This window comes from Centropristis striata, chromosome 19 (assembly GCF_030273125.1).
Source record: "Centropristis striata isolate RG_2023a ecotype Rhode Island chromosome 19, C.striata_1.0, whole genome shotgun sequence".
Taxonomy (NCBI): Eukaryota; Metazoa; Chordata; class Actinopteri; order Perciformes; family Serranidae; genus Centropristis; species Centropristis striata.
The window spans coordinates 798,776-815,120 of NC_081535.1; the positions used below are offsets into that span (position 1 = coordinate 798,776).

General features: G+C 41.3%; 2 protein-coding genes across 2 annotated transcripts in view; both read left to right on the forward strand.

Annotated features, from left to right (window-relative positions):
- The first annotated feature begins 210 nt into the window (after positions 1 to 210).
- On the forward strand, positions 211 to 2,291 carry LOC131992534 (complement C1q-like protein 2). Its single transcript, XM_059358144.1, has 4 exons — positions 211 to 702; positions 1,626 to 1,709; positions 1,806 to 1,931; positions 2,011 to 2,291. Exons 1-4 carry the CDS (start codon positions 435 to 437, stop codon positions 2,289 to 2,291), a joined length of 759 nt encoding a protein of 252 aa, XP_059214127.1. The 5' UTR covers positions 211 to 434.
- Positions 2,292 to 9,665: 7,374 nt separating this feature from the next.
- Positions 9,666 to 16,345, forward strand: part of npr2 (natriuretic peptide receptor 2) — a 138,517-nt gene continuing 131,837 nt past the window's right edge. Inside the window, exon 1 of the mRNA XM_059358133.1 lies at positions 9,666 to 10,684. Within this exon, the coding sequence (XP_059214116.1) occupies positions 9,886 to 10,684 (799 nt within the window). The 5' untranslated portion in view covers positions 9,666 to 9,885. The remainder of the gene's footprint in view (positions 10,685 to 16,345) is intronic.

The following is a 16,345-nucleotide window of genomic DNA, read 5'->3' on the forward strand; positions in this document are numbered from 1 at the left end:
AGGCAAAATGGAAATAATGATCTGTTGTCATCAAAAACAAGATATTTAAAGAATACTTGGAATATTCAATCATAAAATAAGTTGATATCAAAAGATAGAGCTCAGAAACTCACAGCAGCATTAAATAACATGAAGGGAATGAATGAGGGTCATTTTAGACCATGTTGTGCAGTAGAAGGGGGTCAATATGTTGAGCATCGAGGGGTTAATCAACACGCTGTATGCACAGCTGGGACTGCATGAGAGGCGTTCATGGTCAAAGTGTTCCAGCAGCCTGCAGCAGCTGGTATCTTCTCACCTGCACACAGATCATATCGGCTCATCTGAGGCCAAACTAGAACACGTCATCCCAAACAGGATCCTTGGAGTCTGGAGAGGATATAAGGCGGGCCGACTGGACCTCTGCACCTTTGTGAAGACGTGTGAACTGAACAATGAGGGCTGTTGGTTTGCTGCTGCTGCTGCTGGCTCTGTGTGGGTCAGGAGCTCAGGGGGAGCTTCAGGAGACGGAGACCACAAAGACAACCACAGCTGACATCTGGGCGGAGGTGAGGGCTCTGAGAGACATGGTGGTGGAGCTCAAGGTGGAGCTGAGGAACGTTCAGGCCGCAGTGACGGACAGTGAGAGCCAGGTGGAGGAACTGAAAGCTGAGCTGATGGTCACCAACGTGTACGTGGAGCTGCTGCAGAGAGAGAACTCAGGTACACTGCAGAAACACACAGAAAAAACACTTACACAGATAGATAGATAGATAGATAACATAGCATGTGTCATATATTTAGCCTGTGCAGGGTTTGCATACCTACATAACATAATATATTATATGTAAACATGTATAAATATAATTATATATATATATACACAAGATATGATATAATATGATATATTGTACCAGCATATGCATGAGGCTCAACCTGCTGTAAATAATGTGTTGTGCATGTTAACAGCGTGCTGCTCTGTAATTCACTGTCATTGCATCAACTCCAGAGCTGAAGACCAGACTGAGCAGCAGTGAGTCCAGGATCGACACGCTGGAGAGAGAAAATACAGGTGATGAAGTGTGTCAGTGCTCTGATGAATAATTGTGAGCTCCACAATAAATGTTTAGGAGAAATCAGTATGAACATGGAAATGAGGGTCTATCTATGTTTAACTGTTGTCATGTAAAAATTCACAAACAAAATTAAATTTCTGTTTTTCAGTTCAAGAAACTCGACTGACTGCCACCGAGAGCAAAACAAATGACGTAGAAACAGAGAACGCAGGTATTTTCATTGACAAACATGTTTTTTTACCACAATATTTGAAGCTGTTAAAGGTTTCATGTACAATAAAGTTGGGACGCTGTAGAAAACAAATAAAACAGAAAGAAACTTAGAGAATCAAAAGTTTATCAGTTTGAACATTTTCTGTCTTTGTAAAGTTTTCTTTATTAAATATATTTCATAAAGGATCAGCTCTGTTTTATTTCAGACAAGGTCACACCTTTTAAGTTCTCATGGATATTTCCAGCAGTTTTCAGTGTGTTTCTGAGGTAAAATGAGGCTCAACCTGCTGTAAATAATGTGTTGTGCATGTTAACAGCGTGCTGCTCTGTAATTCACTGTCATTGCATCAACTCCAGAGCTGCAGACCAGACTGAGCAGCAGTGAGAGTGAACTTCTCATCAGCAAGACCAGGATCGAGACGCTGGAGAGAGAAAATACAGGTGATGGTTATACACACACACACACACACACACACACACACACACACACACACACTACATATAGAATGACTTACACTGACTTTGTTCTGTTCTCAGAGAGGAAGGTGGCCTTTTACACAGGTCTGACTGATTCAGGAAACGTTGGACCATTCACCTCAGAGACCACACTGAAATTCAGCAAAGTCTTCACCAACATCGGCGATGCTTACAATCCATCTACAGGTAATTTACTGCAGCTCACATCAACATGTTTACTCATGTTAATCTACATTTGTTACAGTTTTCATTTTCTGCTCTGCAGGTTTCTTCACAGCTCCAGTCAGAGGGGTCTACTACTTCCAGTTCACTATGTGTGGTCTCCAAGCAGGTCCCATGGGTGTCTATGTGTTCAAGAACAACCAGAGGATCATGTATAATCTAGAGAATAAGGAAGAGACAGATTATGAATACATGACTAACTCTGTTGTCTTGGAGCTGATGGCAGGAGATGAAATCCACCTCGTTCTCCCACCAGGCTATTCTCTCTTTGACAGTGCAGACAACGAAAGCACCTTCAGTGGCTCCCTCCTCTTCACACTGTGAGGATCCTTCAGCTGCTGTCTGACTCCTTATTGGCTACACCAGGGGCACACAGCAAAACCAGGAGTGTTAATTCAACTCACAGTTTAATACAGAGTGTTAAATTTAACACTTTTTCTGAGTTTATATAGTTCTCACAGATTCTGAGTTAATCATCATAGCTTACTAAAGTCTACGGCCTGGTGCCTAAACTTCTACATTTTGCCAACTTCATGTCATGTTTTGTGTTTCCCTTTCAATTCTAAAACTCCTGAGACATTTCTTTGGTCCTTCTAATTTAGACTTAGTAGGCTGTTTTATCTTCATTGTAAGGTCTAAAATAAGGTTTGTGGCTCCATTCCGACATTTTGTCACTTTTTCTGGCCAACAATGGCTCTTTAGTTAGTAAAGGTTGCCCTAACCCTGGGCTACACTGTGATTTACTGCATGTACCAAATAATGAGATTCTGCATCTGACTTCTCTGTTGTGTCATCACATGAAAGCAACATTGAAATAAATCTATGAAGCATTCAGAAAACAATGTTTAATCCCTGTGATTGTCCACTTTGTTCTCCCTGACGGTTCCTCTCCTCCTTCTCTGTCTCCCTCTACCTCTTCTGTGTGTTCAGACACCAGAGGGGAACACACCAGCTTTATGAATATCATACTTCATATCTGAAATATAGGCATTATTCTTATTTTAGCCTCAGTTTAAATCAAGTTTGCTGCAGACATGAAAGGGTTACTGTCCTGAAAGCTGTTATCCAATCAGATGTTTTTGCTGTTGTCTCTAGGCAGACAAACATTAATAAAACCCTCTAAAGTTTTCTCTCTCTGCCTCAAATAACTTGGATAAGACCACCAGCTCTGGCTGTGGCTCCGTTGGGCAGCTGGATGTCTATGGTTATGAGGAGTTTGACACCGACTCTCAAATGGACAAGGTTTGTCCTGAGTCCGGTGATTTTTCTATTGGATCTCTGCTCACACGGGCAGCAGCAGCTGCTGGGCTTCCTCTCCTGTCGTCGCCACCAAAGGCCTCTGCACTGGACCGTGATCCCGGCAGCCAGGGACAGGCCCTGTTGCCGTTGTATCCTTATTTTGTTGCATGTCCAAAAGAGGCGACTGCAGCCCGTCCTGCACTTAGCATCCTGGAGGGTGCTGCAGAGCATGGCCTGGATGGGGTGTCGAAGGTGGGCAAGACCTTTGCATTGTTGGCAGGGGCTCCGCCTACGAGCAATAGAGCTGCGCGCCACCCCAATAAGAAGTGTCGCACGACTGATGGATTAGTCGCTAAGGCTTACCAGTCGGTAGCCATGACTTCACGGCTTGCAAACACCAATGCGCTTTTGCTGGTTTATTTGAAGAGCCTGATTCAGGACCTGGAGTCCAAAGGCTCAGCTGATCACCTGCCGGAAATGATCAAGGTGATGGACACTGTGATCCAGGGTGCTAGCTCCCAAGCCAGGGTTCTGGGTAACTCCATGGCGCAATTGACCATGGCCCAGCGGCATGTGTGGTTGAGCCAGTCAGGATTATCTGATGGTGATAGGGCTGCTGTCCTAGAGGCTGCTCTTACCCCTGGAGACGTGTTCGGGCCGACAGCAAAGGCTGCGTTGGATGAGGCCCAGAAGGTCAGGCTGCGCACGCAGTCCATTCACCGGCCTGGGCAGTCTAGGCCTGGGCCATCTAGATCTTTTGCTCAGGGTAGAAACCCCCAGAGAACTCGTCCCATGGAGCAGGGCTCTTCACGGGGTTTTGGACAGGTGCGGCAGGGGATTCCCCGACATCAGGTGCAGGTCCAGCAAAGGCGCAGACGTGCTGATTGTAGGGCAGCAGAGCCCATCAGCGCTCCTGATGGTGCGCATCCACTGCACCTCCTGTCCATGGGTGAGGAATACTCTGGATTTCGGGTACCGTTTGCAGTTCAGGGTCCATCCCTCTCGCTTTCGTGGGATTTTGGAAACCCCAGTGAAGGATGCAACTCGATCTGCTATTCTGGACGACGAGATCTCCGCCTTATTGGGGAAGGGTGCGATACAGCCTCTGTCCCAGAGGGAGCAAGACAGGGGTATTATTTCCCTTACTTCCTTGTCCCCAAGCGGACTGGGGGATTGCGCCCCATTTTAGATCTGAGGCAACTAAACAAACATCTAAATTGCTCCCTTTCCGGATGCTCAGGTTGAGAGCATTGTTTCAGGCCATAAGGCCGGGCGATTGGTTCACAACATTTGATCTTCGACGCCTATTTTCATATTCCTGACAGTCGGGACCACCGGAAGTTCCTCAGGTTCTCCTTTCGAAGCAGGGCCTTCAAGTACAAGGTCCTTCCCATTGTCTGTCCCTTTCACAACAAACTTTCACCAGGTGCATGGATGTTGCTCTTGTTCCACTGAGGCGGAAAGGCATCAGAGTGCTAAATTATCTGGACGACTGGCTGGTATGTGCTTCATCCGAGGTCCTAGCGCAAAGCCACACAGAGGCAGTGTTGGCACATTTAGTTACACTCAGGCTGCATGTGAATGCAGAAAAGAGCTGCCTTGCCCCAGCCAGGTCAGTCGAGTATTTGGGCCTTACTCTGGACTCCAGCGCCATGAGGGCCTACCTGACTCTGAAGAGAAGGAGGGCAATCAGGGAGTGCATCGTCAAATGTATTTCCCGCAAATCAGTATCGGTGAGGCAGTGCCAGAGGATGTTGGGCCTCTTTGCAGCAGCTGCCCAAGTTGTGTTGTTGGTCCTCCTGCACACACACCCGCTCCAGCGTTGGTTTGTACACCAGGATGTGTGTCTACCCAGAGACAAGGGGAGGATGCTTACCCTGTCGAAGGAAGGCATCAGAGTCCTCAGGTGGTAGAGCCGGCCACAAGCTATCCGAGACGGTGTTCCCTTGGGCCAAGATGGCAGCAGGGTCACCATAACGACCGATGCCTCCCTATCAGGCTGGGGCGCAGTCTGGGAGGGCAGGACTGCTCGGGGGCACTGGGGCACAGCGCAGCAGGGCTGGCATATAAACCACCTGGAGATGGAAGCTGTTCGCTTGGCCCTGAGACACTTCCTCCCGGTGGCACAGGGGAGGCAGGTTCTGGTTCGGACAGACAGCACAGCGGTGGTGGCTTACATCAATTGTGAAGGCGGGTTGAAGTCGCCATCCCTACATGCAACGGTGCGTCAGCTGCTCCTGTGGACTCAGTCCAAGAAGGCGTCCTGAGAGCCTTTTATCTTCCAGGGCCTCAGAATGTGGTGGCGGATCTGTTGTCACGGAGAGGTCCTCACCCTGGCGAGTGGCGACTGCACCCACAGATAGTGGACCAAATTTGGTGTCGCTTTGGTCGGGCACTGGTGGACATTCCCGCCACTCCCTCTCCTGCCGGCTTTCTTCAGGAGGGTCAGGTGTTCGCATGCCCAGGTGCTCTTGGTGGCACCCGACTGGCCACAAAGGCCGTGGATGGCGAGCATCTGCGAGATGCTGGACGGTCGCCCATGGCGTCTCCCGGTCAGACTGGACCTGTTATCCCAGGTGCAGGGCAAGATATGGCACCCAAATCCCCAGTTTCTGAATCTTCAAGTATGGCCCTTGAACGGCAGCATCTGACATCCCTTGGCTTTGTGAAGGACATTTGGGGTTTCCTGCATGGTGGGACAGTTCCCACATGGTGGGAAGTAGGCGTCGACCTACTTGGTATTCAAGACACAAGGCATTGTGGGAACTGACTCTGTGAACTTAACAATTCTAATACCATGACTGAGGGGAACGTGTTGACCAGTGGGCTCTGTCCTGATGTGATGTTTAGGGGAGGAAGATAGGGCCACATTGAGGCTTACTAAAGAATCAATGCTGGGAACTGCAACAGTTATAAGTCGAGCGGTGTACGGGACTTTGTTGTATTGTGAAAGAGTCATTCGTGATTTTGCGGTGTATGGAATACGAATGTACTAATAAATTGTGCTGAACAGAGTATTGAGTGCTTTGTTCTTGGCCAGCTCACCCACTAACTTAGTGCAATTGACCAGAATTGCCACGACAGCTTGGAGGGAGGGGGCGTGGAGACGTTGCAAGCCTCTCGGGCCCCCTCCACTCAACTGCAGTATATGAGTAAGTGGAGAGTGTTTACGGACTGGTGCCGTGCAAAGAACAAAGATCCCTTGACTTTTCACATCTCGGTCATCCTCTCCTTCCTCCAGCACCTTTTTGTGCTGGGTCGTGCAGAATCTACCATCAGGGGTTATCTTGCTGCTGTCTCAACTGTGCATGATGAGTGTGATGGGTTTTCCCCAGAAGCATCTGCTACCCCCATGGGATCTCCAGGTGGTTCTTGGAGCTCTTTGCCTTCCCCCTTTTGAGCCACTGTCGAGAACTGACTTTCGTCTTCTATGTTTTCTTTTGGCACTTGCCTCGGCCAAACGGGTGAGTGAGCTGAACGCCCTCTCCGTAGGCGTGGCATGTCTTAGGTTCGGGGACAGGATGGTCCAGCTTTTGCCAAATCCAGCTTTTCAGCCTAAGGCTTTGCCTAAAATTTTTGTCTCCAAGCCTCCGGTTCTTGAGGCCTTCCATCCACCACCACATACTTCCTCAGAAGCTGAAAAGCTTCACAACTTGTGCCCTGTGAGGGCCCTCAGGTTCTATGTTGACCGCACAAAGTCCTACCATGCTTCAGACAGCCTGTTTGTGTCTTATGGAGGGATCACATTGGGCAGGGCTGTTTCAAAACGTCTGGCCCATTGGATAGTGGATCTCATAGCCCTTGAGTATGAGAATGCCGGGGTGGATCCCCCTTCAAGACTTGTGGCGCACTCCACTAGGGGAATTGCCACTACATGGGCTATGTTAAGGGGTGCACCCTTGGAAGAGGTGTTAGCAGCAGCTGGCTGGTCTTCCTCATTGACATTCGCCCGGTTTTACCGTCTGAACCTGGCTTCATCGGTTATCACCTCATATGTTCTCTGGGTTGCAGCACGTAATTAAGTTTGTTGCTGTTTTTGTTTGTAGTGTCACTTCCCTCTCTCTTATGTATGATTGAGTGACGTTGGGTCATGTGTTTCTGTTGACACCATTTTCCAGAGAGACAGATTTTTGTTCACCATCCTTTATTCAATCATGATAATAAAACGCTTGAACCCAGTTGATTGTGTTCAGTGTATTTCCTGAGATGTCATCTGAATGACCTCTGTGCACATAACATACTGTATTTAACCTGCAGGTGGTGCCACCTCCCTCTCCTCGTGACTGATTTGGTATTCAGTTGTCACATGGTTACAGGTTCACTTCATTCATAAAACCATGTTTACATACGTAAACCTTCGTTTTGGCTTTTCTAAAAGTTTCCATGTCACATTTAGTGTGTCAACTCTTTTTCAGCAAAGGTTAAAATCACCACCACCAAGTGGAACATGATTTTACTTTTTTTTGCAGAGATTTTTCAGATTTTGCAGTGTGCGTTTCAACATTTTTAATGCAATCTTTTGTGTTTGCAGTTTTTTGTGTGTGTGTTTTGTGGGTTTTTATATTTGTGTTCTGTGTGTTTTTATGTTTTTTTATGTTTGTTGTATGTTTTTTTTATCTTTTAGTGTGTTTTGTGTGTTTTATGTGTGTTTCTTGTGTGTTTTTTATGTTTGTGTGTGTTATTTCCATTTTTTTGTATGTTTTTTATTTGTGTTTTTGTAATTTTGTCTGTGTGTTTTTTTACATGTTTTTTTAGATTTTTTTTGCGTGTTTTTGTGTGTTCTGTGTTTTTATGTTTTTTTTTGTGTGTGCTTTTGTGTGGTTCTTGTTTGTTTTTTATGTGTGTTTTTACAGTTTTTTTTGTAAAAAAAAAAAGTATGTTTTTTGATTGTGTTTTTTGTAATTTTGTGTGCATTTTTTAATACATGTTTTTTTTTTTGTATTTTTTGTCTTTCAAAATTTAGATCCAGTAAGTCAAAATGACTTGATAATAATGAGGTTGAGCTGAAAAAGGTGATAGCAGCATAACATGGTGATCATTATTTAAGTTGCATTTACAGACAGAATGAAAAAGAGTCAAAAACCAACAAAATAGCCCCAAACTCCAAAGGGTTAAACCTCATTAAATCCATTAAGCTGCAGGTGCATCAATCCTTTATTTAACCAATAACTCAGCAGTGATTTCACTCTGTGAACCGACCGGCAGGGGGCGACTCACGACCGCTTTAAGATCTGTAGTCATACACTGCAAAAAATAGACCCATCACATATTTTAACATGTTATCCAATAAGTCACACATACAGTTTAATTATCATGAAGCATGAACAGAAACTATGAACTCCACATGTTCACATGCTTCTCTAGTTTCAGATTAATTTGTGATTTTTATTCCAAATACACATCAATCAGTATCTGATTTATTATATAAGAAGGTAGAATTTAAAAAAAATCACTTACTGTGTTTTATTGTAAAATTATGATCTGAAATTATGATCAGATCTGCCCCAAAATCATATAATCACACTTGAAACACACATGTGGTATGATGTTTACCTGATGAATGATCATTTAAATCTGCTGGTCACACTCTAATAAATGATTGAAGGAGCCTGTAAATGTGACAGTAACAGAAAGGTATGCATAATATAAAGGTATAAATACTAAATAAACATGCTGAATATCATCATGATGAGTATTTGAGTTGACTACATCAAAATTAGTAGAACAAAATGACAAAAAGGACACAAAATGACCAAAACAAAACACACAAAAAGACACAAAATGACAAAAAAAAAGACACAAAATGACCAAAAAAGAAACAAAATGACAAAAAAAAAAGACATGAAAAGACACAAAATGACAGAACTCCAACAGGAATCTTTGTGTAAAATATCCATAAATAAATTAAGTTTATTTCTTCAAAATGAATTAATATTTGACTCACAGATTACATGGTTTAAATATTTGTAATAATAAGTGTAAAATCAGTCAGTACAACACATTTTTTATAAGTAAATCAAAAGCAAATTTGCAGTTATATTGTTCAAATGTTTTCAGTTATATTTACTCAGTTTGTTTAGTGATTTCTACTCAGTTTTCCATATAATATGGTTAACATCATATTTCAGTTACTTTAACTCCATTTATGTGGTAATTGAGCCAATAACTCAATTCATTCAGACGTACTTGAAAATATTATATAATATATAATAAATTTACTCATTACTAATTATTTGTTTAACCGATTTGATAGCTTTCAAATCAACTCAATGTTTTTAAGTGTAAAAATGTTGGTTGCTCTGATTGAATGAAGTAATATGCAGTATTATTATTATTATTATTATTATTATTATTATTATTATTATTATTTCTGCGTGCAGCTGATTAATGGACTCTTCTTGCAGTGTGTGACGTGTGGGGGCCGAGCGGAGGGGCTGCTGGGCTTTAAGTTGCTTCATCTGGATGGATGTTCTCACTCTGCCGGAGCCTGCCGCTGTGAGGACGCTGCGCTGGAGGAGCCGCTTCTGGAACTACGGGAACTCCATTTCACGTGGATTTTACGCGGATTTTACGCATGGCACGGCCGGGCCGGCACCCCGCCATGAGACCTCTACCCGCTTCGTTTCAGGTTTAATAAAGAGAGAAGGAGCCAGGAGAGAGAGGGAGGAGGCGGATCCTTATGGTGCGGTGTCACGGAGCCTCCGCCGGCCGAGTCTCCGATCCGAGCGCTGCGCTCTCCGTGACCCGACTTTCCTGCGTGGGACTCGGACGCGACATGGGATGCAGAAGCGCGCTGCTGGGATGCTGCCTGCTGGCCGTTCTGTCCTGCTGCTGCCTCCCCCCCGGCTGCTCCGGGAACATCACCGTGGCCGTGATGCTCCCGGACAACTACACCAAGTACCCGTGGGCTCTGCCGCGCGTCCTGCCCGCCATCCTCATGGCGCACGAGGACCTCCACAGTAAACACGGGCTGCTGGTCGGCCGCTACATCAACATCCTCAACTACAGCACCGAGGACCCCGTGGCGGGCTCCTGCGCGGAGAGCCGGGCTCAGGTCGTGGCCGTGGACGCCAAGCTCTACATCCGGCCGGACGCGTTCTTCGGACCCGGCTGCGTGTACCCGCTCGCCTCCGTGGGCCGGTTCGCGTCCCACTGGAAGCTCCCGCTGATCACCGCCGGAGGACCCGCGTACGGCTTCGACAAGCGGGAGGAGTACCGGACCATCGTGCGCAGCGGGCCGTCCACCACCAAGCTGGGCGACTTCGCCAACGTGCTGCACACCCACTTCAACTGGACGTCCCGCGCCGTGGTCATCTTCCACGACCTGCGGCAGGACGACCGGCCGCACTACTTCCTGTCTGAGGGGATCTACCTGAACCTGAAGGAGGAGATGAACATCACGGTGGAGGCCCAGCCCTACGAGGAGGACTACAAGTACTACAAGGACCTGATCGCTTTCATGAAGGAGCGCGGGAGAAGTAAGTTCATGCTGAAGATTTTTTTTTTTTTAAAAAGTGTTTACAAAAGTTACAATTTTATGTAACTTATAACCTATACTTTTTACTCCACGACATTTATCTGACAGCTTTAGTGACTTTACAGGTCGAGATTCAACATAAAAAACATGATTGAATTAAAGTGATTAGACATGTGTTTTTATTAATCGTCATAACAGTTTATTATGTCGTTAAAATGCACTTACACCGTAAACTTTGGACCGTACAAGAAGGCTCTTCTACATTTTGTTTTGTTCAACTAACACCGAAACTCTCTGGCAGGATTTAGAGACCTGGACCACAACATTACAGTACCCAGTGAGTACATTTACTCAAGTAATGTACTTAAGTACAGTTTGGAGGTATTTGTACTTTACTTGAGTATTCCAATTTTATGTAACTTTACACTTCTACTCCACTACATTTATCTGACAGCTTTAGTGACTTTACAGGTCGAGATTTATCATGAAAAACATGATAAAATTAAAGTGATTAGACATTTGTTTTAGTTAAACCTCATAACAGTATTTTAGGTAGTTAAAACGGTGTTAAAATGCACTTACACCGTAAACTTTGGACCGTACAAGAAGGCTCTTCTACATTTTGTTTTGTTCAGCTAACACCGAAACTCTCTGGCAGGATTTAGAGACATTACAGTACCCAGTGAGTACATTTACTCAAGTAATGTACTTAAGTACAGTTTGGAGGTATTTGTACTTTACTTGAGTATTCCAATTTTATGTAACTTTATACTTCTACTCCACTACATTTATCTGACAGCTTTAGTAACTTTACAGGTCGAGATTTATCATGAAAAACATGAAACATTTAAAGTGATGAGACATTTTATTTATTTAAACTTCATAACAATATATTAAGTAGTTAAAATGGGTCCTATACTTACAACACTTCTCACATAAATGCATCAATACAAATAATCTAATAATATATTTAGAATATATAAAACAATCTGAGTGGGGTTATCCTGCATAACGAGTACTTTTACTCCTGATACTTTAAGTACATTTTGATGCTGATACTTTTGTACTTTCACTGCAGTAAAACCAAAAATTACCAAAAATTACCAAAGGCAAGGTAAAATAGCCACAAAAAAAAAACCCAAAATTACCTTAAAAACCTATAAAAGTTTAGGTAGATTAGGCAGTTAAAATTGTGTTAAAGATGCACTTACACCATACACTTTGGACCGTACAAGAAGGCTTGTCTACATTATGTTTTGTTCAATTAACACCAAAACTCTCTGGCAGGATTTAGAGACATTACAGTACCCAGTGAGTACATTTACTCAAGTAGAGTTTGGAGGTACTTGTACTTTACTTGAGTATTTCCACCATACGTAACTTTATACTTCTACTTCACTACATTTAGAGGTAAATATTGAACGTTTTACTCCACTACATTTATCTGACAGCTTTAGTAACTTTACAGGTAGAGATTTAACATAAAAACATATATTTAAAGTGATGAGACATTTGTTTTAATTAAACCTCATAACAGTAAATTAGGTAGTTAAAATTGTGTTAAAAATGTACTTACACCATACACTTTGGACCGTACAATTTTGTTTTGTTCAATTAACACAGAAACTCTGGCAGGATTTAGAGATCTGGACCACAACATTAAAGTACCCAGAGATGGAAAGTAACTAAAACCAGATAAATGATCTAACACTTCTAAATCTAAAGTTTTTTTATCTTGGTAAGAACCAAATAATCATCAGGTCACTCTGCTCGGGCCAGTTCATCACTGCTGGCAGCTTTCATTCATCTGGTTTTTACATTTTTTTGTCTTTTTTGGTCATTTTGTGACAAAAAGAAGATGTAAAAAGACACAAAAAGACACAAAACACAAAAAGATGTAAAATGACCAAGAAAATACACAAAGACCAAAAAAGACACTAAAAAGACATAAAAATGACCAAAAAAGAAACAAAAGACGTAAAATGACCAAAAAAGACATAAACAGAAAAAAAAAACACAAAACACAAAATTATGAAAAAAAAGACACAAAAAATACACAAAAAGACAAAAAAGACACAAAAGACGTAAAATCACAAAAAAAAAGACATGAAAAAGTTTTTTTTTATCTTGGTAAGAACCAAATAATCATCAGGTCACTCTGCTCGGGCCAGTTCATCACTGCTGCAGCTTTACTTTATCTGGTTTTAAGAGATAATTTCTCATTTTAAGTGTTCAACATGCTTATTTCTAGATTTAATAATCTTAATTTAATAAATCTTGTCAAGGTAAATTATCTGTCCATGCAGCAAGATCATTTCCCTCAGATTTACTGTTTGATCTGGTTTTAGACCTTTAGATTTACTGTTTGATCTGGTTTTTAGACCTTTAGATTTAATGTTTGATCTGGTTTTAGACCTTTAGATTTACTGTTTGATCTGGTTTTAGACCTTTAGATTTACTGTTTGATCTGGTTTTAGACCTTTAGATTTACTGTTTGATCTGGTTTTAGACCTTTAGATTTACCGTTTGATCTGGTTTTAGACCTTTAGATTTACCGTTTGATCTGGTTTTAGACCTTTAGATTTACTGTTTGATCTGGTTTTAGACCTTTAGATTTACCGTTTGATCTGGTTTTAGACCTTTAGATTTACTGTTTGATCTGGTTTTAGACCTTTAGATTTACCGTTTGATCTGGTTTTAGACCTTTAGATTTACTGTTTGATCTGGTTTTAGACCTTTAGATTTACTGTTTGATCTGGTTTTAGACCTTTAGATTTACTGTTTTATCTGGTTTTAGACCTTTAGATTTACTGTTTTATCTGGTTTTTAGACCTTTTTAACACTGTATTTTTTACGGTGATGTTGTGCCGACCACAGCTGCTGGTTAATGTGTTTTTTACAGTGTATCTTCTGGTTTCCTGCCACTTTAAAGTGTCTTTATCTGTAAAGAGAGCAGATCAGCAGCTGGTTACTATAAAGATAACGTCAGCGGATGCAGAAGGAAATTCCCTCTCAGTGAGTGAAACAGTGGAGCAGGAAGACTCTTATCTTCTGTCGGAGGTGGAGGAGAGAGTCAGATGATCTGCTCTTTAAACTGTCTTTAAACACTTCTTGTGTGTTTGATGTGAGGTGTTGAAGAAGAGATGAGGTCACACAGTGGAGCTGCTTGTTGTTCCCGGCAGACAGAAACAGAGCTGAGCAGGGAAACCAGTTGATTCCCAGTTATTCCAGAGGAATGTTTAGGCTGGGGCCAGTCTGCTGCTGGTTTATAGGAGGAGGACCACCGGAGAGGCTTTACAGCCGGAGACTACAAGTACTAGTACACACTGACTGCAGTAGAAGTACTAATACACACTGTGGAATGACTCCACTACAGTAAAAGTACTAATACACACTGTGAAATGACTCCACTACAGTAAAAGTACTAATACACACTGTGAAATGACTCCACTGCAGTAAAAGTACTAATACACACTGTGAAATGACTCCACTACAGTAAAAGTACTAATACACACTGTGAAATGACTCCACTACAGTAAAAGTACTAATACACACTGTGAAATGACTCCACTACAGTAAAAGTACTAATACATACTGTGGAATTACTCCACTACAGTAAAAGTCCTGCATTCAAAACTTACTGAAGTAAAAGTACAAAAGTATCAGCATCAAAATGTACTTAAAGTATCAAAAGTAAAAGTACTCGTTATGCAGAATGGACCCACTCAGATTGTTTTATATATTATAAATATACATACATTTTGGTAATATTGTGTCTTTTATTTTGGTAATTTTGTGTCTTTTTTTTTTAATGTTGTTGCTTTTTTGGTAATTGTAAATCTTTTTTGTAATTTTGTGTCTTTTTTTGAAAATGTATTCATTTTGTGTGTATTCTTTTGCTGTAGTTTTGTGTCTTTTTTGGTCAATTTGATTGTTTTTTGTAATTTAGTTTCTTTTTTCGTTTGTCATTTTTTGTCTTTTTACATATTTTTTGGAACTTTTATGGCTTTTTTAAAGGTCATTTTGTTTATTTTTTTGTTTATTTTACCTCGTCTTTGGTAATTTTTTGGTAAATTTTTGGTTTTACTGCAGTAAAAGTACTAATACACACTGTGAAATGACTCCACTACAGTAAAAGTCCTGCATTCAAAACTTACTGAAGTAAAAGTACAAAAGTATCAGCATCAAAATGTACTTAAAGTATCAAAAGTAAAAGTACTCGTTATGCAGAATGGACCCACTCAGATTGTTTTATATATTATACATATATTATTACATTATTTGTTTTGATACATTTATATGAGCAGTGTTTTAGTTTAGTAAAGATGCGGTTAGTTTTACCCACCTAATATGCTGTTATGAAGTTTAATTAAAAACAAATGTCTAATCACTTTAAATTAATCATGTTTTTATGTTAAATCTCGACCTGTAAAGTAAATAAAGCTGTCAGATAGATGTAGTGGAGTAAAAAGTTCAATATTAATCGATATATATCTCCTATATGGATATATCTCCCAGCCCTGTTTGCGGGTGAATTTGGGGAAATGTGTGTAAAATGATGCAAAAAACATGTAGAATATTTCTATTTGATGATAGAAAACTTGGAGTCTTTGGTTTGAATGTTTCTCTCAGTGGAAACATCACATCACATTTTCTTTTCTGCACATTCTGCATATAATTTGCACTAAGTTGTATTTAGCTTATTATATATTGTTAAATGTCTTTTTTTTTAATTAGATTGTTTATTTTTTATCTTTATCTAAAAGGGAAATAATTTTTGTGTTCGGCTGTAACAAAGACATTTCCCCGCTGTGGGATTAATAACGTCAGATCTAATCTAATCTAAAGCTGGAACCAGATGATGTAGAGTAAACATAATATATAATATGTATATATAATGCTGTCAGCAGTGTGTAATATTATGAATCAGCCTTCAGGAGGGTCTGAGTGGCTCATATTCATGTTTGATCAGGTTCCTCCATGTTTTAGTTCCTAGCAGATTAAATGAAGCTTGATGAATGTTTTCTTGTTGACGAGGCGTAAATCAGCCAGCAGAGAGGCTGTTAAATCACTCGCCACTGTTCTCGCCTTCGCTTTAATGAAGTGGAAACATTGTGAGGCTCTCTTCATCATCATCATCATCATCATCATCATCATCATCAGTGCTGCTGGGAAACGTTCAGTGTGTGACTGTGTGTTTATTTGCTGATGCAAAGTGTGTAAAAAGGCACATTCTTCTAGCCCTTATGGCTTTATTATTATTAAATCATTAGTTTACCAATGTTTTCTTTGTTTGAAAAAAAAAAAAGTTGCAGATTTACTCAGTTTCCATTGAAGGAAAGTTAAACTTGTTAATGGTGCCTCTGAAATAAAAATCCCACAAACAATACATGTTACAATACAAAACAATAGATAAGTAGATTTCAAACAATAGATAATAGATTTCTTTTTAATGGCTCTAACTGATCCATCAGACAATAAACCACCCACAGAGCTATTAGTTACAACTTTATCTCATTTATTAAGAGAGCATTTCTATCCATATTCCTCTGCTTTGGATCAGAAATTATTTTTGTAGCAATAGAGCGATTACTTGAACAGTAAAGTAATGTTGTTATAGAGAATATGTGTAAGTGAGTCTTCCACTCAGTTTCCATTGAAG

Excerpts from the sequence above, each read along its gene's own strand:
- LOC131992534 (XM_059358144.1), top strand. The coding sequence starts at position 435 with ATGAGGGCTGTTGGTTTGCTGCTGCTGCTGCTGGCTCTGTGTGGGTCA. Across the intron at positions 703-1,625 it reads GCTGCAGAGAGAGAACTCAG|AGCTGCAGACCAGACTGAGC; the intron begins GTACACTGCAGA and ends CATCAACTCCAG. Across the intron at positions 1,932-2,010 it reads TGCTTACAATCCATCTACAG|GTTTCTTCACAGCTCCAGTC; the intron begins GTAATTTACTGC and ends TCTGCTCTGCAG.